Raw genomic sequence first — 22,246 nt, forward strand, 5'->3', positions numbered from 1 at the left:
TTTAGTTCTAAGAGGAAGATTCATAGCTTTGGCTGACAACTGTGCAATAGGCATCAGTGTCTATATGAGAGAAGGGGATATAGTTGAATTACTAAAAAAGGGATGTGCTGGCTGGTGGTTTGTTAAAGTTATTGGAAGTTCTGTGGAAAGTTGGGCTCCAGCCTCGTATTTAGAGTGTCTGAGCAGAAAATCGTTTCGAGGAAACAGTAGAAGTCAGGATAGGTTAAATGACCATTAGTGATCAGTCCATTTAAAAGACTTTGTTTCTGTACATAATTCGTGATATTGTTTTAACGTTTTATTTGTAAATTATTTATTTATTTATTCATAGGTTGCGCTTGCGTAGTATTATGTATGTAAAACTTTCACTAGTAATACCACTAGAGGTCAAATTATTTCCGTAATTTTTTTCGACCTCATGAATATTTTGAAAATTATCCCGAGTCGAAGACGAGGGATAATTTTCTAAAAATATTCATGAGCGAGAAAAAATGTCCGGATTTAATTTGACCTCGTGTGGTATTCGGTAAGAAAATTCCACACCAAATTATGTTTGAAAATGAAATAATTAAAATGAATTTTTCGATTTTTGGTTAAATTGATTATTTAGTTACTATGATAACTAAGTGACACCCAAGCCTAAAAACTATTTCAGTTTTGAAGCTGTCAAGCGGCACGGCTTAAAAAAAATGTTTCGCTTCGGTCATGAAAGCAAAGAAAATATTCGCCAGGAGATTAAGCAGTTGACACCCGCGAATACTAGGAAATCGAAGTCAAGGGCATGGAAGCAGTTTACAAACTTTCATCTCAGCTTTGTAATTGAAATGTATCAAAATTATCATGTAAACAAATAAAAACCAGACTCTCAAAAAGATATTCTGTCATTATAAACGTCAAAAAATTTCCAGTATAATTCGCTGTTGGGTGCTCACAAGGAAAACATTTTCACTTATAATATCACAAGAGCTTAAATTATTTTCGGAAATTTTTTTGAGGGCACGAATATTTTGAAAACTATCCCGAGTCGAAGACGAGGGATAATTTTCCTAAAATATTCGTGCCCGAAAGAAAATTTCCAGGAATAATTTAAGCTTGCGTGGTATTCGGTAAGAAAATTTCACACTTAAATTTGAAAAAAAAAATATTAATCCAACATGACATTTTAAAATAATTTCAATTTGTTAAGTTGGCCAAGGTATTAATAATTGTGTTTTTAATATTAATAAAACCTATAATTACTAAATGTTTTTCGTTATTATTTTGCTATATTAGTCGATATCATTAAAGATTTGGCATTGAATATAATTCAACATGAAATAAATTCTAAAAAAATCATATAGATATATTCATCATATTTCGTTAAATAGAAAAATACCAGCTTTAGTTAAATAAAGGCGGCAGAACTATATTTTTTAGAACATGGCAATTTCGAAGAAATTCATATGTAGGTATATCTAACATATTTCCTTAAATAAAAAATATTACCAACCCTAGTTACATCAAATGCTAAAACTCAAATGGGCAATATTTCAATATATAGACATTGTAGTTCATTCACATTATGATTGTAGATCTTATTTTAATCTTAAAATTTCCACTAAAGTTTCGTGGCGCCTCGAAAAAATTTCCGGAAATTTTTTCAGTTGCCATGGTAACTAGTCAACATTAAAGCATGTTATTGGTTGAAAAGTAGAGGTGTGAAATTTTCACTAAAATTTATCCATGGTGATTACACGTTTTGATTGGTTAAAAATTACAGGTGTGGAATTTTCCTATATATTCTGACTAGGAAAAGTTGACAAATCTCTTTAAAATACCACATTAACTAGTCCAATGCGTAATTGCTAGCATTTCCTAGTGAATATTAACAATCACTAAATTTCCGACTTTCACTGTACCATATATAACACAACCGAAGTTTTATGTTACAAAAATATTTTATTTATTTTATATTTTTTCGGTATTTTTTCTATTTTATTCGCACTACTATATAAATTCGGCGCGGTGTTTTATGACACCCCAAGGGGCATAAAATAAATATCGAAATACGGTTTATATTGAATATATTCGTCATAAATATTTTACGGTGCCGGATCCATCCATAGATTTATAGTAAAGTGATTTGTTTTACGCCCGAATTTAGTTTTAAAGCCAGCGTTCCTTTACGACGAGATATATACTGCACCGTGTACCTATACCTTTTTATATACGACATAAATAATTTTATAAATATATAATATATAAGTAATCAAAGTTAACAAGACTACATTCTCTATATTTAAGCTCTTTTGACGTTAATAAAATGTTATTTATTATATTAATACCTACTAAATAAAATTAGGTATTTTACGGTAGTGTTTTTTCAATAAGCAATTGAACTAAAAGGGACCTGAAAGGGAGTTGTTTAGTATACAGAGAAGACCAGGCTACTAGTAACATAGCAAGTTGCCGGAAGAATTTATGTTTACCCGTTTTGCGTTCGTACTCGAGATTCACTGCCGGCTAGTCGCTGGTCAGGCAATACGCAGTTGCAGTTGTGCTTGGACGGGTCGGTCATGACAGACTAGGAATACGACTCCAGGAGTGGTATTTATTATTTTCATTTTAAGTGTTTACCTTCACTTAAGGTAACATTTAAAATGAAAATACTTAAATATTTATTGAGTGTGTTTACAAGCCAAAACTAAAAATAAATAAGTTCTCTAAACCCAAAAAAAACTAAAATATTACTCTAAATAAAAAAAAAGTTATAAAAAGTGTTCAAAAAGACCATCTTCTTGTGCTAGACAGAAGCCGAGGCGGTCGTAAAATCCCCGTCTGACATTGGCTAACATATTAGGGCTAATAGCACAGAATATCTAGCTACGCAACAGAAAAATACTCGAAATGAAAGAGGTAAAATTGCACAAATAAAATACTAGATGGCGCGACAATATCATAATCAGAATATAATTGGAAATTTTCAATTTTCGGTTTCGGATCGAGGGCACGTCGACGGCCTTTAAGCTCGGCTAAAAATGCACAGTTGCCAGATTCAAAAAGACTTTAATTGGCATCCCATTCTTTTTCTGGTGTATAATAATTTCTTTCTATTCTTCGTTTCTTGTCAGATACACTTATATTAATTATTCGTTTGGCTTTTAAAATAGTTTTAAGTTTAAGTATATTATTAGAAAACATATGCTCACAAAATACATTTTTAATATATGTACACTAATTTATTATGTTAACTAAAAAAATAACTTTAATTACCTTTAAAATTAATAATATACAGGGCGACTGATAGTGATATTTATTAATGCTGAAACGTTAGTAATGAAGTATACGTTTAAAGTAATAATGGAAATAATTTATTAAAATGCAGTATAAAAATGTTAATTGACTAAAAAAATACTATAATAACAAATTTCTTCTGTTTGCCACGTTATTTATATAGACCTAGGTAGATTTTAAAAAGTGACACAGGTACAATTAATAATATATTAGTTCGGCATAAAAGTTGCTGTCACGACATCGTAAAATAAATTAAAATTCGTAAAATAAATTAAAATTATTAATTAAACAAATCTTTATAAAGAAACACAAGTATACCAAATTTTGGCCCAATCGAACTCCAGGAAATGGTATCATAATATTGTACTATACTATGGTACCACTCGATATGCTTCATAATATTGCACTATCATCGAAGATCCGTAGTATACCAAATTTAAGCACAATCGAACGCCAGGAAATGGTATCCTAATATGGTATTATAGGTAGGTACCACTTTATATGCATCATAGTAGACATATTACAATGTCACTGAAGATACGTAGATACGTAGTATACCAAGTTTAAGCCCAATCGAACGCCAGGAAATGGTATCGTAATATGGTACTACATTATGGTACCTCTTGATATGCTTCATGGTACCATAATATTGCAATGTCATCAAAAATACGCAAGTATAATCAAATATGAGCCCAATCGAACGTCAGGAAGTGGTATCATAATATGGTACTATAGAAGGTACCACTTTATAAGCATTATAGTATCATCATATTACAGTGTCACCGAACATATGTAGCATACTAAGTTTAAGCCCAATCGAACGCCAGGAAAGGGTATCGTAATATGGTACTACATTATGGTACCCCTTGATATGCTTTATGGTACCAAATATTGCAATGTCATAAAAAATACGCAAGAAATATGAGCTCAATCGAACGTCAGGAAGTGGTATCATAATATGGTACTATAGAAGATACCACTTTATAAGCATTAGAGTACCATCATATTAGAAGTCACCGCAGTGTTACACAAGTCACACAGTGTCACCGAACATACGTAGCATACTAAGTTTAAGGCACAATCGAACGCCAGGAAATGGTATCGTAATATGGTACAACATTATGATACCCCTTGATATGCTTCATGGTACCATAATATGGCAATGTCATAAAAAATACGCAATTATAATCAAATATGAGTCCAATCGAACGTCAGGAAATGGTATCATAATATGGTACTATAGAAGGTACCACTTTATATGCATCAAAGTACCATCATATTACGATGTCACCGAACACACGTAGTATACAAAGTTTAAGACCAATCGAACGCCGGTAAATGGTATCGTAATATGGTACTACATTATGGTACCTTTTGATGTACTCCATGGTACCATAATATTGCAATGTCATAAAAAATACGCAAGTATAATCAAATATGAGCCCAATCGAACGTCAGGAACTGGTATCGTAATATGGTACTATATTAAGGTACCACTTTATACGCATCATATATAGTACCATCATATTACAATGTCACCGAAGATACATACTATACCAAGTAGTCCAATCGAACGCCAGGAAATTCAATTACAATCAAACATCACAAAGTGATTGTAATTCAGCTCGTAAGATTTAACTCCAACTAACATGGCAAGTTAAATACATAACGTTTGAAAAAAGAGCTCTGATCCATTTTAATAAGTTTAAATGATGTAGCAAATTTGAAGGTAGGCTTTATAAGGAAATATTACAATAATATTTAAACAATGGCAACACTGCATAAAATTCTTTTAAATTTCGTTTGTAGAAAACTATTTTCTTTCAAATTTATCGCCCTCTATTATGTAGTAGCGAAACTACCGCATCAAAATATCTGATTTGGAGACAGGCTTTAAAAGCCTGTCTCCTTTTGAGACCTACGATTTTATACGTGTAACGAGACTTCTGTTGCGTAGCTACATATTCTGTGCTAATAGTTTGGAAAGCCTCTCGTATTTTTACTTTAAGCTCATCCAGATTATTAGCCCTATTATGACCATACACTTTGGATTTTACATAACCCCATAAAAATAAGTCATTGGGAGAAAGATCTGGTGATCTAGCGGGCCACGAAATAGTTCCATATCCACTAATTAAACGGTTGGGAAAAGTATTCTTCAAATATTCGTGAACAATACGGGCATTGTGGGCGGGACAACCACCTCAGCAATTTGATTACTTGAAAAGGTGGGATTTTGATCCGCGGTAGCACAAATGAACACTTGTTTTAACTCCTGATCTTCATTAATCAACACATCAGGCTTTTTGTGTTTTTGTGGGAACACGCACCCATGTGTTTCAAAATTATTAATAACTCTTGATACAGTAGGTAAAGATGGAATTGGCCTGTCTACAAAAGTTTGTGAAAAATTGTTTGTATATCCCGATAAGACCTATTTTGGAAATACCATTTTACAATTTGAATTTTCTCAAGGACTTCGTAAACATCCATTATTTTACTTAAAAAATAAATTTTACACGAACACGTGTCGCTATAAAAATAAACTAAAAATATTTTTGGCAAAAAAAAATAATTATAATTTTAATAAATATGGAAAAAATCTCCTGCAGCCCAAAGGGTAATTATTTCTCATTATTAGTAAATAACAAATTAAAAACAAAATGATCTCCAACCCAGTGTGAGTACATATGAAAGTAAAACCTCTGACGAGGGGTAGGGGCCAAAAAACGCACAATCTTTTAAGATGTTTATTTAAATTTAATTTGCTTCAAAAAAAGAAGGGCGGCGACATGTTTCGGGACTTAACATTTCCCATCTTCAGACCCAAGAAAGCTAAAATAATTACAATCAGCTATAGCTTGTACATTTTTAAGTGCAAGTTAGAAACACTTGCACTTTTGGTTAAAATATGTGGAATTGATTTGGTGTTCGATAGTGCTCGCGCTATTAGAACTCTATTTTTTTCAAAAACTTTCTTAATATTTCTGCTATATTTTCTTCGCAGACATTATGTGAAAATCTGCATAAACAAAAAAGTTACACGATTGCTTAAAATTGCAATGCACTAAAAGTAAATGGATGGGTTTTTGGTTTGGTTTTTTAAAAAAATTTAATTAAAAAAACAAGCCTATCAATTTTTTCTTATTTAAACATCTTGTAAAAGATCCGAACTTTCAATATCTAAAGTAGTTCTCGAGTTATCGCGTGTTATGTGTCAAAAAGTTGAATTTTTAAATTATCGCAATTACTTCTCGTTATAGTGACATCCTAACGATATCCTTATAATTCCATTTCAGATGCTCAGAAATATATCTAATCATTTTATCTAGTTATCTTTTCGAAAATAAGCCTTTTAAAAATAAGCGGTTTGCCATCATGATTTTACTTTACTTGATAGAAAAGTAAAGAAAAATTTTCAGTTAACTTCTCCTTTTTGCTGCCAGGGCTAATCTGAACGGCGCCTACTTTGTTTACGCGGAATCCGAACCGCGGTCCTCGGCCATATCATGGTCAATGACCTACCGACTTGGCAAGTGTCTAAATCGACTCTTACTCACGAGATATCCGATCTCATCGGGCCTCGAACCGGCGTGAATGAGCAGTGTGTGTCAATAGATTTTACTTTTACCTTTTTTTGGATTTTTGACTTTTGCCTTTTTTTGGATTTTTGACTTTTGCCTTTTTTTGGACAACAGCACGATACAGAGTTTCGAACCGGTCACCCGTCCATCCACTAGTATCGCCTTACGTCGCTTAACTTCGGTGTTCTAATGGGAACCGGTGTTTCGACGTAGCCAGGCCGTTGCCCTTTTACTTGATAGCACACTGTCGCATTTCTCTCACTCCGACTTAATAAGATCTTTATACGATTTCCACATATGTAAATACCGACCCAAAAGTAAGAGTGGCCAGCACGGTATACAATTAAGGCTTTAATATTCAAGAAGGCTTTCTTAGAATTCTCAAGCTGTATAAATTAGATAAAAAATACAGGGTGTTGATTTCATAATAACGAAAAAAAAACATCATAATTAGTTTTGACTAAAACACTGTACACAGACCGGACCACCGTAGTAGTAACATAGGCAGAACCGGACAAATTAGCGTATACCCGTCCGCCGCACAGTGTAGTGCTCTATGGACAAAAACCAGATAAAACCTGTTTCGCTTTTATACAAATATTATTATTTATCGCTTTAGGAAGGCCCTGTATTTCACCCAACAAGGTAGGCGATCAATCGACTTTTTTTCTATTTATTTAATGTATATATATATATATATATATATATATATATATATATATATATATATATATATATATATATATATATATATATATATATAAACGGGATTTGGTTTAAGTATTTAATACTCATTTCCAACTACAGCCTATTGCTGCCTTCCCGTTACCCTACGTCACACATCTCGATTTAGAGGGTCATCAGCTTCTAGGTTACGAGCTTCCATTGCTTCCGTAACCGTTCCGTTCCAGGATTTTCTAGGTCTACCTCTCTTTCTTCTGCCCTGGGAGCCCATTGAAAAACTCTTTTGGCCACCTGTTCTCCGGCATACGCAGAACATGTCCAAACCATTTTAAGCTGGATTTTTCGATTCGATCCAGTACTGTCTCCTCCGATGCATTCATGATACGCCTGACCTCGATGTTTGTCTTTTTTTCCATCCTAGATATACCTGCACTTCTTCTAAGGTAGTCCGTTTCAACAACTTGGATTTTGCGCTTCGCGTCTGCACTCAGAGTCCACAGCTCTGAACCATAGCCAAGGACTGACTCCACCAATGTTCTTCCAAGTCTCTTTTTAGTTGTTGCAGATAAGTTTCGGTCCCACCAGAGGCTGTTAAGACATCCAATAACTTGTTTGCTCTTCTGAATTCGGGTTTGTATTTCTTCTTTGCCCAAACCCTCGTTGTTGATAGTAGCACCCAGGTATTTAAATTTGTCTACTTGTTGAATCTGGACGTTATCATTAATGAAGACTTCAAAACAAGCGTTGGAATTGACAGCTAAGTATTCGGTCTTCTTTAGACTAACCTGAAGTCCCCATTTGTTGTATTTTTGATAAAGCCTCTTAGTCATGAACTCTAGATCGTATGAGTCCTGCGCAATCACGACCTGATCGTCTGCAAAGCTCAGGGTAAATAGTGTGTTGTCCCCAATAGGTATTCCCATACCTTGACATTTTGTCTTCCATTCCCTTAGGGCTACTTCGACGTAAGCGTTGAAGATCAGAGGAGATAAGCTGCATCCTTGTCGCAACCCTTTTGTGGTGTTAATTGGATTAGATAGCCTGTGTCATAACTTAACGTACGATTCATTTTCTTTATATAGCTCTTTTATTATCTTAAGCAAAGGTCTATCTACTTCTAAGATATTCAAGACTTCCCATATCTTGCTGCGGGGAATAGAGTCGTACGCTTGCTCAAAATCAATAAATGCTAGATGGACTTCTTGATCTACTGCTATCTTTTTTTCCATCACCTGCTGCAGGACAAAAAGGTTATTTGTGCAAGATTTCCCCGGTGTGAATCCGCTTTGGTCTTCCGAGATTTTGTCACCAATACTGTCCCTGAGCCTACCCTGTAACACCTTTCCAAAAAGTCTGTTGACCGAACTGTTAATGCTTAGGCCTCTATAACAAGTGGGGTCGTTACGATTTCCCTTTTTAAAGATGGACACTATGTGAGCCACTCGCCATTCTCGGGGTAGTTTACTTTGCAGGCAGCATTGGTTAAATAGCTCTGCCAGACGCCAGCGTAGTCTTTGGGTTCCACACTTTAACAATTCGGCTACAATATTACCAGGACCTGGTGACCGTCCATTTTTCATTCTTTTGAAACTTTGATGTACTTCTCTTTTGCTTATCATTAAAGTGCCTGCAAGGTTGTTCTCATCTTCTACTGCTTGGAATTCTGGTCGGTTTTCTGTCAGTAATTCTGCATAGTAGTTGCGCCATTTTTCTATATCCATTCTATTCAAGAGCTTGTCCGTTTGATTGGTTTTCATTTGTCGGATTGTTCTCCATAACCTCAGTACTCCGTGCGCCCCCTATTAGGCTTTCCACTTGCTGGCACCTTCTTTCCCAAATATCTGTTTTTCCTACCTTAATGGCGGCTCGTACCTCTCTATTTTTTTGCTTGTACTCCTTGTACTACTATGACTCCAGTTAGTATCTGTTCGGTCTGAGAGCCATCTTTGATAGAATTTTTGTTTGTCATTGATTAAGGCCTTTATGCTGTCAGTTATCCAAGCTGGTTCATCTGCATGTTCTGTTCACCTAAAACTTCGAAAGCTACTTTTTTAATTAGGGTTTTTAGGTTGGTATACTCTAGTTCTACATCGTTACAGGCTTTCACTTCCTCTAGGGCTACATCTAATCTTCTCTGGTACAACCATTTAATACTGGCATCGTGTAGTAAATGAAGCTTGTACTTAATACGCTCAGATTCTTCAATTTCCAGTTCTTGTGATGTTGTGTATTCTATACTTTTGGCTCTGCTCTGGAAAGGTACTACTAATTCTGCAACGACCAGACGGTGGTCGGATCCACAATTTGCTCCTCTCTTAACTCTGCAGTTTTTGAATTTGAGTTTCGATATTTGTTTAGCAATCATATAATCAATTATAGATTTTTGTTGCAGAGAGGGCCTTTCTCGGGTATATCGATGAATTAATTTGTGTGGGAAGAAGCCGTTAAGTATACGTAGACCATTCAGTTCGCAAAAGTCATTATTTAATGTAATTTCTCAATTCTATCGTATTTTTTCCCGCTTCGCAAATTATCTCAAAAACGCATTTTTCGCAAACGAACTGCACCTATTAGTTATACAATCCACTTAGTTTAATCGCAAGCAGTTATGTTTGGTTACCTGTAATGCCCCTGGTGCAAATCCGTCATTACAGCTACACTCAAACCCTCCAATCAAGTTAGTACAGGTTCCATTTCCGCAAATATTCGGGTTCGTGTAGCACTCGTTTTCGTCCACGCATTTCTTCCCACTGGAATCTAGGGTGTAACCAGCTGCGCAATCACATCTGAAGGAACCATCAGTGTTGACGCATTCACCACCATCACAAGCGTTGGGCATCAGCTCACACTCGTTGAGATCTTTGCCAGTGTCCATACGTCCTGGACCTTCAGGACACATTTTCTGAAACTCGGCTGAAAAAAGCATCAAAAATAAAATATTTATACCGTCATTTTTGGGATGTAATAATTCTGCAGCAAGTTTTTTATTGCTAGGGGCCGGTTACATAAATCTTAAAATAGTAATAAAAACTTTCCTCCAAGTATTTTATTTGTATACTATTATACCGAGTGCTTCTCAAAAGTGGCTCACCCATATAACTTTTTTAGTTTTTCAGTTAAATAACGAGGTATTTGGTATGTTACTATATGACATATATTAGGATTGATTGACGTATTCAATTGTTTTCGGTCACTTCCTGTTTCACCGGAAATGACTACAACTTTTGATTTTTCAATGGCACCCTCGATATTTTTTTACTTTATTCGATAGAAAATAACACTCTGAATAGAATGACATGTCATAATATGTCAACTTTTGACATTTTGGCATATGGTTTATTTAAAATTATAACTTGCGGTTCGTAACAAAAATTAACAGACTCAAAATACCAAGTGTGTGATATCAAATTATTCGTAAAAAATGGTTTTTCCAAATAATATGCTAATGAGCCATCCTCGTTCCATTTGAAAAAAATTGATAAATAATTAAAAATACCATTTGGGAATTTTTTAACCGGCCAGGATAAGACACTAAAAACATTAGACGATCAAATCTATTTTTCCAAGGCTCTTTGATTAAGAATTAGTGTTTTTAACATAGCTATGGCACTCTAGATTTAAATTTAAAATGCGATTTTTTATTAAGCGAGAATGTCAAAAGTTGACATATGATATATATCATATATATCATTCAGAATGTCATTTTCTATCGAATAAAGTAAAAAAAAATACCGAGGGTCCCATTTAAAAATCAAAAGTTGTAGTCATTTCCGGTAAAACAGGAAATGATTAAGAACAATTGAATACGTCAATCAATCCTAATTTATGTCATATACTAACATACCAAATCTCGTTTTTTTATCTGAAAAAATAAAAAGTTATAGGTGTGAGCCACTTTTGAGACGCACCCGGTATACAGGGTGTTTCAAAAAACATGTGCATCTCTCGTGAGGGGATTAAGTAAAGATAAGATTTATTTGTCATATCAGCACAGATCCGATTCTGCTTTATTTCGTAGCTACAGGGTGTTAAAATCTTAATATTTTTTTGATTTATTATAATTTTCATCCAAGTACTTTTAGCGTTTCGAATAAAATTTGGGGGCAAGAGTTACTATAAATGCGACATATTTTAAAGCTAAAAAAGTGTCGACATATTCACCAGGGACGTGCATATGGGTTATCACTGGAATATTTTTCTAAAAAAAGCATGTACGCCTCTGGCTTTTTTTCTCTTGTTAGCAAAATAGTGTAAGCAGTTTAATGTCTATTAGAAGTTGTCTCTTCATATTTTGTCGGCTTCGGCCTCCTTGATGAGATAAACGCAATTTTATTAATTTGCCTTAAGATGCCAGTTTAATAGCAATTAACCAAAAAAAACAAAATATCATTTACTTACAAAATGTTTAAATAAGTACTTATTTGATTTCTCATAAAGAAATATGAAAAAAAGTTCCTATAAACATGGGTTACAGGATGTTAAAGATTTTTAAATTAGGTCTTTTGTAATTATCTTAAATACCATTTTTTTTATTTGAAATGACTGTATGTTAGATTAATAATAATAATAACTAATAGTAATAATATTTAGTAATAAATTAAGTGAAATATATAATTTATTAATTTATTTTTGTTTTTATTTTATTAATTGTGATTAATAAAATTGCGTTTATCTCATCAAGGAGGCCAAATTTGACAAAATATCAAGGGATAATTTTTAATTGGCATTAAACATCCTACACGATTTAGATACCAAAACAATAAAGTCAATAGCGCACACATTTTTTTTGAAAAATATTCCAGTGATAACCCATATGCACGTCCCTGATGAATTTATCGACACTTTGTTAGCATTAAAATATGTCACGTATATAGTAAATTATACCCTCAAAATTTCATTCGAATCGCTAAAAGTGCTTGGAAGAAAATTATAATAAATCGAAAGATTATTAAGACTTTAACACCCTGTAGCTACGAAACAAAGCTGGCACATGTTTTTTGTAACACCCTGTATAATATTAACCCTCTAACACTCTAGTAGAGCTTAAATTCAACTTAAAAACCAGAAACTAATACTTACGGGATTTTTCTGATGGACATTTTTCACAGTATCTTCCCCATGCAGCTCCTTTTGAACAACAACACTCTTTAGCTGTAATCTGCATTCCTCTGGGTTCAGTACATCTTCCTTGATTTTGCGAATCATAACATTGGTCTTGTCTAAATATCAATAACATCTTATTCACATTTAACTTTTTCATTCATTCATTTTTTCTTTTTGTTTCTATGTTTATGTAAGTTAAAAGTTATTTAGATTTTGCAAAACTTCATATTGTACTGTTTTAAAATCTAGCTTTTTGTATATTATTTTAAAATAGATGATCTAATAAAGATCAAAAATTAAAGACGATTCAAACGCCCTCTGTGCTATCTGTACCTGTAGTCGGTGCATTTCATGGTGTCTTGTTCCAAAATAAATCCATCGGGGCAAGTACAGAACGCACCGCCTTCCGTGTTGGTGCAGACGCCGTTTTCACAGATGCCCTCGTTAGCTGCGCATTCGTCAATATCCTCGCAGGTTCCAGTGGCGGAGTCCAGGGTATATCCGTCGGGACACACGCATAAATAGGAACCCATGACGTTGGTGCATATTCCTGGTGATGGACATGTGCCAGGAGACTGAAAATTATTATTTTGATTTATTATTGATTTTAAAACTGTATAAAATTAAAGACAATTAAATACAAACATCAGTGGCGTAACTATCGATGTGCCGTGTGTGCGAAGCACACGGGCCTGGGCCTCCGAGGGGCCCGGGCTGCATTTCCATATCTATCACATGCTATCGCGTTCAACAACCAAACCAAATCAAGCAGAATCCTTCTGTTTCTGATGAGGATATATATGAAATGGGTCAGGTTCTATACCTTATATACCCCGATGATATTGTCTATACGATTTCTTCTCAATTACTCTCCTTCAGGCAATGTTGCCGAAATAATATATATGAAATCAATTGCATTTTTGAACCACTGAATTTAATTTAATTAAAAACCTTTCATCGTCTTCTAGTTTCAGCGAGATTTTAACAGCGTGTCATATTTTTCTCACCCGGCTGAAAAATCTTTTTCCAAATTAAAGCTTGTGAAAAATTGTTTAAGAAATACTATGGACGAAAAACGGTTATCAGCTTTGGCAATTATTTCAATAGAAAATGAACTTGCAACGTGTCAACTTTCGCCCATACTAAAGCAAGGAAAAAAGAATTATAACATGTTCATGTTCCTATTTACATTGTTTATTTTAATTTAGTTAGTTTTGTTGTTGTTTTTTGGTTTGGTTTTATTTTTTTTTATTTATTTGATATTTTATATGTTTGGGGTTACATATTCTGTGTTGCAGTAATAAATAATACTATATAAAAATTAATTTGATAATGTTATTTCTAACCTAAAATACGAGTGCATATTATTCAGATTAGTATATAAGTATTGAAATATGTAGGTGTAATAGGGGGCCCGGTAAAATTTTTGCACACAGGCCCGTGAGTCTGTTGTTACGCCACTGACAAACATACAAGCGTGACTCACGTGAATAATTAAGTAAAAATTTATCTTTTCTATATCTACATATCTACACATCTACACACACTATACATCTGCTGACGCGCGTCCAGTGCAAGTGCAAAGTGTTTTGGTGTATTGTGAATTAGTGTTATATTTTGCTGTTGTAACACCAACCCTCAACTGTAATAATATTATCAAGTAAAAAAAACTTGCTACATTTTAAATAAAATTGTATGGCAATCGCTTCTTTGATTTTAAAGACATAACATAAATAAACATAATATACGTAAAAATGAAAAATCTACATATATAAAATGCTAATGTTTATCTGTGTCGTCTCTACTGAAGTAACGACTTGCTCTAGAAAGTTGCTTTTTCTACTAAAAGATAGCTAATTTGCTCTTCTAAAAACTGTCGTCGCCGGATTTTTTGTTTTTCATTTACATAAAAAGTATTTTTTTTTCTGATGTCATGGCGGATGCGCCAGGCTTCAACTAGTAAGTTATAAATAAGTTTGAAGCTTTTTGGTTTTACATTATTAAGTAAGTAATTGTTATCAGGTGGTTTTGAAGGTTAACTTGATAAAATGTCAAAAAATGTCTATACCTATGTGCATAGATAAGTGAAACAAGTTTAGATTGGAAAGTGCCCATAAGGAAAATGTAAACACTATTTGGCGCTATTCATGCAACGGTCGCGATTCAAAACTTTTGAAAATTTCGGAGCGGTTCGGCTTTTTCCGGAATGATATCGCCAAATATTGTTTATTCAAATTTATTATTATTTTCGTTATATATTATAAATAAAATACAGTGTGTTGCATACAAGAAACTTTATTTTATATAAGGAGGCATGTATGAAATACCTATGAAACATTGGAAACCGACGTTATACCACGATCCACGATGGTTTTTGCAGTTCACAGCACAGCTTTTTAAGTTTTTAATGCCACTTTTTGACAATTATCACCGGTTGGAGTAAATAAAACTTGAATTAAACTCACAAAGTAGCAATAATTACTTTGAAAATGGACGCTATAAACATTTTTCGGAATTTCTTTAGTGAGAGCGGTTTAGATTTTGAAGATTATTATGATTTTTGAAGATTCGGGCCATAGATAAAAGAAAATAATCTACTATTAAGATAGATATGAAACTTAATAGTAAAATTTTGGGTCAAAGCGCCCTTCCGTGTTTTTAGTGGAGACTACGTTTACCCCAGCGCCTTCGCCTTTTCTGCTGTAAATGTTTTTTTTTGTTTATATTTGAATTCAAAGGATTTATTTTTAAAGTTACACTGATATATTAGTATATCAGAGTAACTTTAATAAAACATAAGAATATATATATATTTTACAATTTATTTTTTATTTATTTTACAGAGTTTCATGTAAATCATCGTAAGTCGACTGGCTGTCTAATGAATAGACCGAGATTTATAGATTTTAAAGCGAACGAAAAAAAATCAAACAACGAATACATACCATATATTTTTCTTTTATCTAAGATACATACCTGATCGTCTTTTGGAAACACGTACATGTCTGCAGTTTTGTTAGTTTCTTTGCAAGATGCAACACAACATGAAAACACCATTTTTACAGTTAATAAATAATAAAACTATTTCTGACTATCATATTTAAAATTTAGATAGATAGAAAATTTAAAAACAAACGAGTATTTGCAAACGCAGGCCCAAATTCAATAAAAATCAAAATTTTTCCTGCGAAAATCAGGCTTTTTTCACTGAAAAGGTATTTTTTGATTTATCAGCAGTCATTGTCAAGTTGACAATATACAGGGTGTTTTCTAATTAGTCTAAAAAAATATGGTGTGATTCCTCATGTGTTCTTAAAACTATTTTTATATAACCATTAGGTCTAAAGTACTTCCTTTCTGATCTACGGGGTGTTAAAAATTAAAAAAAATCGATTTTTTTGCTTAACATAAATGGTACACCACTGCTTTTTTAAAGAAAATATATTTTTTTCTTGACTGGCAATATTTTTTTCTTGACTGGAAAATTGATCTTTTGCGTTTTTCTTGTTCATCAAACGGTTGTCCAGAAAAAAATAAATATACTTATTAAGAGCCCGCCTTAATTCGTTTTCTAACGATTTTTTATTTTTTAGATTAATTAGGAAGCACCCTGTATATGCATATCACAGGCAGCCAAATAAACTAGTAACCTCTAAAAATTATTTTTCCTACCACTAGCGACATACCGTGTTTTTAGTGTATACTAAATTATTTTATCAAAATTTCACCATATAAATTCTGACTTTGACAAAAGAAAATTATTTCTGTTTGTTTTTGCCGTTGTTCTTAGCGACCGCTATAGCAGCGCCAGATCGCGTATAACGGTCGCGACCCAAAATAATTTTGCGACCCAAAATTTTTACGGGCTTTCCAATCTAAACTTGTTGCATTTATCTATGCCTATGTGGCATACATTTTTTTATTATTTTTTTGCAGTGCAGTGGCGAAATACCTATAAAGGATTTTTTTGGATTAATAAAATGTCATTTTAACAAAACGTCAACGGTTTTTGTAAACGTATCTGTTTAAAAAACTAAATCATTCTCGAATAGTTGCATTTAGATATTTTAAATAGTTTTTTCTTTACTCTTGGTTTTTTTTTCTTCCGACGATGTAAAGAGATATACTTTCCGAAACGTTAAGCATTTTTTGTCCGTTAGGCAAATTTGTTTATTAGTAAGCCACTGCTGACAATTAGTCTCCGTTAAATTAACGCAGCAGTATTTACAAAAAATTACTTTTTTATTTTGTAGATTTTTTTACAGTGGCGAAATACCCATAGGAGTTTTTTGGAGAAAATTGAACTTGATATCATATTTTCTGTTTCTGAAAATAGTGAAATACTCTGCCTTTCTTCAGGAACCTGTTACTCGAAACACTCATTAAACACAAATATAAAGGGTTCCTTTAATGTTACCTTAAATTAAAGACCCTTTAAGTTCCAATCGAGCCACTCTTATTTCTCCTCTCAGCCAAGCGTTCCATTATTTCAGTGAAGTTGGCCAAGAGGACTTTTAATATTGTCGAAAGAAAGGTGGCTCTAAAATGGGTTAAAAGCTTGATGCCAGTTAATTACGGGGCAACTATCTACAAAAGACTTAAGCTGCTTTAGCGTCGTAACTCTCAGATAGTATTAGATTATCATTTTAGTTGAGGGATTAAATAAAGCCGAGCTTGACGTGTCGTGTTTACTTTTTGTCGACTGGATGGAGATAGTTAAGAAAGTTTTGTAAGGGAATTTGTTCTGTGCATAGAATTTGTTTACAGGGTTTTTTTTCTTTTGATTTTAATTAACTTTAAAATAAATGAGAACTTCATGAAATAATATATCACGGACCCAGCAAGACAGTGTCTCATTACTGTGGAGAGAATAGTTATATTTCATGACAGTATATTGTATGTGAGGGGGAAGATAATCACCGCGATCTATTGTGTCCGCCTTTCTTGAGTTATAACTCATCATACAGTCTCAGGGCTTTGACAAAAGCCAGTATCTAAGACGGTTTTATGGAGGTTTGTTCTCCATCTCCGATATCAGTAATAACAAAGTTTATGTCACGAATGGTTTTTGTTGTTTCGACGCATAGGGCTTGTTTCTCTCTACAATTTCCTATTTCACAATGTACTGTTTGTCTCCGGGAAGGGTTCATAGTTTCATAGTTGTCGATTTTCGAAATAAATCAGTACATGTACGTATTATGGAAAGAACTGTTCATTAAAATGTTGTATCCTATGTTATAGGGCTTGTTTCTCTCTACAATTTACTGTCCCACAATGTACCGTTTGTGTCCGGGAAGGGATCATAGTTTCATAGTTGTCGATTTTCGAAAGAAATCAGTATATGTATATTATTTCGTATATTTTTCATTTTATTGATTTTATGGAAAGCACTGTTCATTAAAATGTTGTATCCTATGTTATAGGGCTTGTTTCTCTCTACAATTTCCTGTTTCACAATGTGCCGTTTGTCCGGGAAGGGTTCATAGTTTCATAGTTGTCGATTTTCGAAAGAAATCAGTACATGGACGTATTATGGAAAGAACTGTTCATTAAAATGTTGTATCCTATGTTATAGGGCTTGTTTCTCTCTACAATTTACTGTCCCACAATGTACCGTTTGTGTCCGGGAAGGGATCATAGTTTCATAGTTGTCGATTTTCGAAAGAAATCAGTACATGTATATTATTTCGTATATTTTTCATTTTATTGATTTTATGGAAAGCACTGTTCATTAAAATGTTGTATCCTATGTTATAGGGCTTGTTTCTCTCTACAATTTCCTGTTTCACAATGTGCCGTTTGTCCGGGAAGGGTTCATAGTTTCATAGTTGTCGATTTTCGAAAGAAATCAGTACATGGACGTATTATGGAAAGAACTGTTCATTAAAATGTTGTATCCTATGTTATAGGGCTTGTTTCTCTCTACAATTTACTGTCCCACAATGTACCGTTTGTGTCCGGGAAGGGATCATAGTTTCATAGTTGTCGATTTTCGAAAGAAATCAATACATGTATATTATTTCGTATATTTTTCATTTTATTGATTTTATGGAAAGCACTGTTCATTAAAATGTTGTATCCTATGTTATAGGGCTTGTTTCTCTCTACAATTTCCTGTTTCACAATGTGCCGTTTGTCCGGGAAGGGTTCATAGTTTCATAGTTGTCGATTTTCGAAAGAAATCAGTACATGGACGTATTATGGAAAGAACTGTTCATTAAAATGTTGTATCCTATGTTATAGGGCTTGTTTCTCTCTACAATTTACTGTCCCACAATGTACCGTTGTGTCCGGGAAGGGATCATAGTTTCATAGTTGTCGATTTTCGAAAGAAATCAGTACATGTATATTATTTCGTATATTTTTCATTTTATTGATTTTATGGAAAGCACTGTTCATTAAAATGTTGTATCCTATGTTATAGGGCTTGTTTCTCTCTACAATTTCCTGTTTCACAATGTACCGTTTGTCCGGGAAGGGTTCATAGTTTCATAGTTGTCGATTTTCGAAAGAAATCAGTACATGTACGTATTATGGAAGAACTGTTCATTAAAATGTTGTATCCTATGTTATAGGGCTTGTTTCTCTCTACAATTTACTGTCTCAAAATGTACCGTTTGTGTCGGGGAAAGGATCATAGTTTCATAGTTGTCGATTTTCGAAAGAAATCAGTACATGTATATTATTTCTTATATTTTTCATTTTATTGATTTTATGGAAAGCACTGTTCATTAAAATGTTCTATCCTATGTTATAGGGCTTGTTTCTCTCTACACTGTTTTACAATGTACCGTTTGTGTCCTGGAAGGGATCATAGTTTCATAGTTGTCGATTTTCGAAAGAAATCAGTACATGTATATTATTTCGTATATTTTTCATTTTATTGATTTTATGGAAAGCACTGTTCATTAAAATGTTGTATCCTATGTTATAGGGCTTGTTTCTCTCTACACTGTTTTACAATGTACCGTTTGTGTCCTGGAAGGGATCATAGTTTCATAGTTGTCGATTTTCGAAAGAAATCAGTACATGTATATTATTTCGTATATTTTTCATTTTATTGATTTTATGGAAAGCACTGTTCATTAAAATGTTGTATCCTATGTTATAGGGCTTGTTTCTCTCTACAATTTCCTGTTTTACAATGTACCGTTTGTGTCCGGGAAGGGATCATAGTTTCATAGTTGTCGATTTTCGAAGGAAATCTTTATGAAACTTGATACACGTCTTCTATGCATCAAAATAGTTTTTTTGGTGTACAAAGAATTTTATTTATTTCAACCAGTGCCGTCCATACGGGTTTTACATTGGATATTTTTGGAGAAAAAAGTGATGCACCACTGACTTCTCTTAAAATAAAAATTATTTTCAAAAAATATCTATTCATTTCTAAACATTTTTTTCTCTTAATTTTTTTCGTCCGACGCATAGTTTTTGCTTAAAAAATTAAACTCAGTTTATTTCCGGGTTAAATCTCTGAAAATATTATGTGGTGACTGTTGTGTAGAAATCATTTCTGCACCGGCTGGAAGGAAATTAAGAAATAAAACATTTCTTTGTATATCAAAATAAGCATTTTGATGCCTGGAAGACGTGTATCAAATATACCATCAGAGATATTTGAAAAAAAATAGAAAAATTTACCACCCTGTATCTAAATAGTTAAGATCTTTAGGACAAATATTCCTATGAAGTTTTTCCCTTAGAATAGGTCCAAGAATCACCTTCTTAAATATTAGCATGTCATTAAGGAACTCCATGTATAGGTACTATATAGGTTATGTAATTTGGACAAATCTTTGAATAAGAAGACTAAGGAAGGAGCATATCAAAAATCTTAGGTACACCGCGATGGGCCTCAAATATGGCCGACTTAAATTCCGGTTTATCAGTGTCGTTCTAATTTTATTTAAAAAATGTAAAACTATGATGTAGGGTAGACTCAATAATTTGTTGTTTTATTTTACGTTGTGAATAAATGTTGGTAGTTATTAAAATTGTTATAAAAATATATAATTCTAATAAAAATAGATAAGTTATAATAAGTATTTATTAACACAAACATCCGATACGCTACTGAAGCAGGTAAGTCAAATTAACGTATCTAAATTCTTTGACATATAATCTTTGACAAGTAATAAATAAAAGCTAAAATGCAAGAAAAATATATAATTTAGTTAATTTAAGTGAATTTCATAAATGATCGGTTTACTACACGTATGTATATTATATAGGCACTTACTAGCGAAAATTTGTTCCATTATTTCACTCAATTTTTGCCGAGATCTACCGCACGCTACACAACCAACTATTTTAGAGTTTTTTTCGATAAATCGCGATAGTGTCACTGTTAATTTAAGTTCTGCCACAATTTCCATCTAGATTTACTACCTTTATACAACTATCAGTAGTAGAATAAATAATAAATAAAATAAAATAAGCTCCGTAAAGACTGACAAATCCACAAAATTTCAAATCAAATTCAAATGTGTCAAATGAATCGTCAAACAGAACTGTCAAGGATCCCCACCCTAGAGTGCTTTTATGGTGCTTTTTCCGCCCACCATGCATGAATACATGGATAACATTATGCTCCTTCCTTAGTCTTCTTATTCAAAGGGACAAATCAAAGGGAAAAATAATAGGTATATACAGGGTGAGTCTTAAATAAGTGCAAATATTTATAGAGGTAGTATTTTTTTGCAAACAATTTTTTTTCAAAATTTGGAATTTTTTTAAAAAAATTTCTGAAATTTCGGAATTGTTTTGTTAGGTGAAAAACATAACTTCTTTATAATATGGCAATATAGGTGGTAGATTAAATTTACAAGAAAGAAAATCCAGGAAAGATCCAGTGGTTCTCAAAATGTTATTTTTTTTAATTTTCAAAAAAAAATCACTCGGTCATTTTGGATTTATTTAAAAACGGCAAAGGGTAAATATGGTTTTTTTATCGAGATCTACCAGTCCTGAAAATATTTGCACTTATTTAAGACTCGTCCACTCATCCTGTGTATACAGATAAAATAAAACTATTAAATACCTCATGACACTCATCAATATCTCTGCAATTATGTTTGTCGGTTGTCAAAGTGTATCCAGAAGTACATTCACAGGAAAACGATCCCAGATTATTCCTGCACCGGCCATTCCTGCACAAATAGGGCATCATATGACACTCATCTATGTCAACGCAGTCATTGGTGTTGCTCAGTTTGAAACCAACGTTACAGTGACACTTGTAACTACCAATCAGGTTGATGCAAGTTCCGTTATTGCAAATGTTCGGATGTCTTATACATTCATCTGTAAGAAAAAAGCATTTTCTGTTGCTGTTTTAAAGAGACGGTAATTCAAAATTATAACATTTAGAATCGTATCCAAGATTTTTTAAATAGAATACTTACCAATATCCACGCATGTGTCTCTGGATGGTGTAAGTCTATATCCAGTATCACAAAGACATTGAAAACTACCCTGTAAGTTCTTGCATTCGCCATTTTGACATACCTGAGGTCGTTCTATGCATTCATTAACATCGATACAGTCTAAAACAGTTGAATAGTATTAAATTAAAATATTTATTTAATTGAAAATGTTAC

General features: G+C 33.1%; 1 protein-coding gene across 2 annotated transcripts in view; it reads right to left on the minus strand.

The window, feature by feature from the left end:
- The window catches only part of LOC115886065 (fibrillin-2-like), a 148,006-nt gene that overhangs the window by 54,356 nt on the left and 71,404 nt on the right, over nt 1-22,246 (minus strand). For both annotated transcript variants that reach the window (XM_030905094.1, XM_030905095.1), the window contains 5 exons: nt 22,052-22,192; nt 21,688-21,950; nt 12,978-13,219; nt 12,621-12,760; nt 10,162-10,454 (listed from right to left, as the gene is read on the minus strand). In XM_030905094.1, coding sequence (XP_030760954.1) covers nt 10,162-10,454; nt 12,621-12,760; nt 12,978-13,219; nt 21,688-21,950; nt 22,052-22,192 — 1,079 coding nt within the window. The remainder of the gene's footprint in view (nt 1-10,161; nt 10,455-12,620; nt 12,761-12,977; nt 13,220-21,687; nt 21,951-22,051; nt 22,193-22,246) is intronic.

The sequence above is a fragment of the Sitophilus oryzae genome, unplaced genomic scaffold, assembly GCF_002938485.1.
Source record: "Sitophilus oryzae breed Bouriz unplaced genomic scaffold, Soryzae_2.0 scaffold_466_pilon_pilon, whole genome shotgun sequence".
NCBI lineage: Eukaryota > Metazoa > Arthropoda > Insecta > Coleoptera > Curculionidae > Sitophilus > Sitophilus oryzae.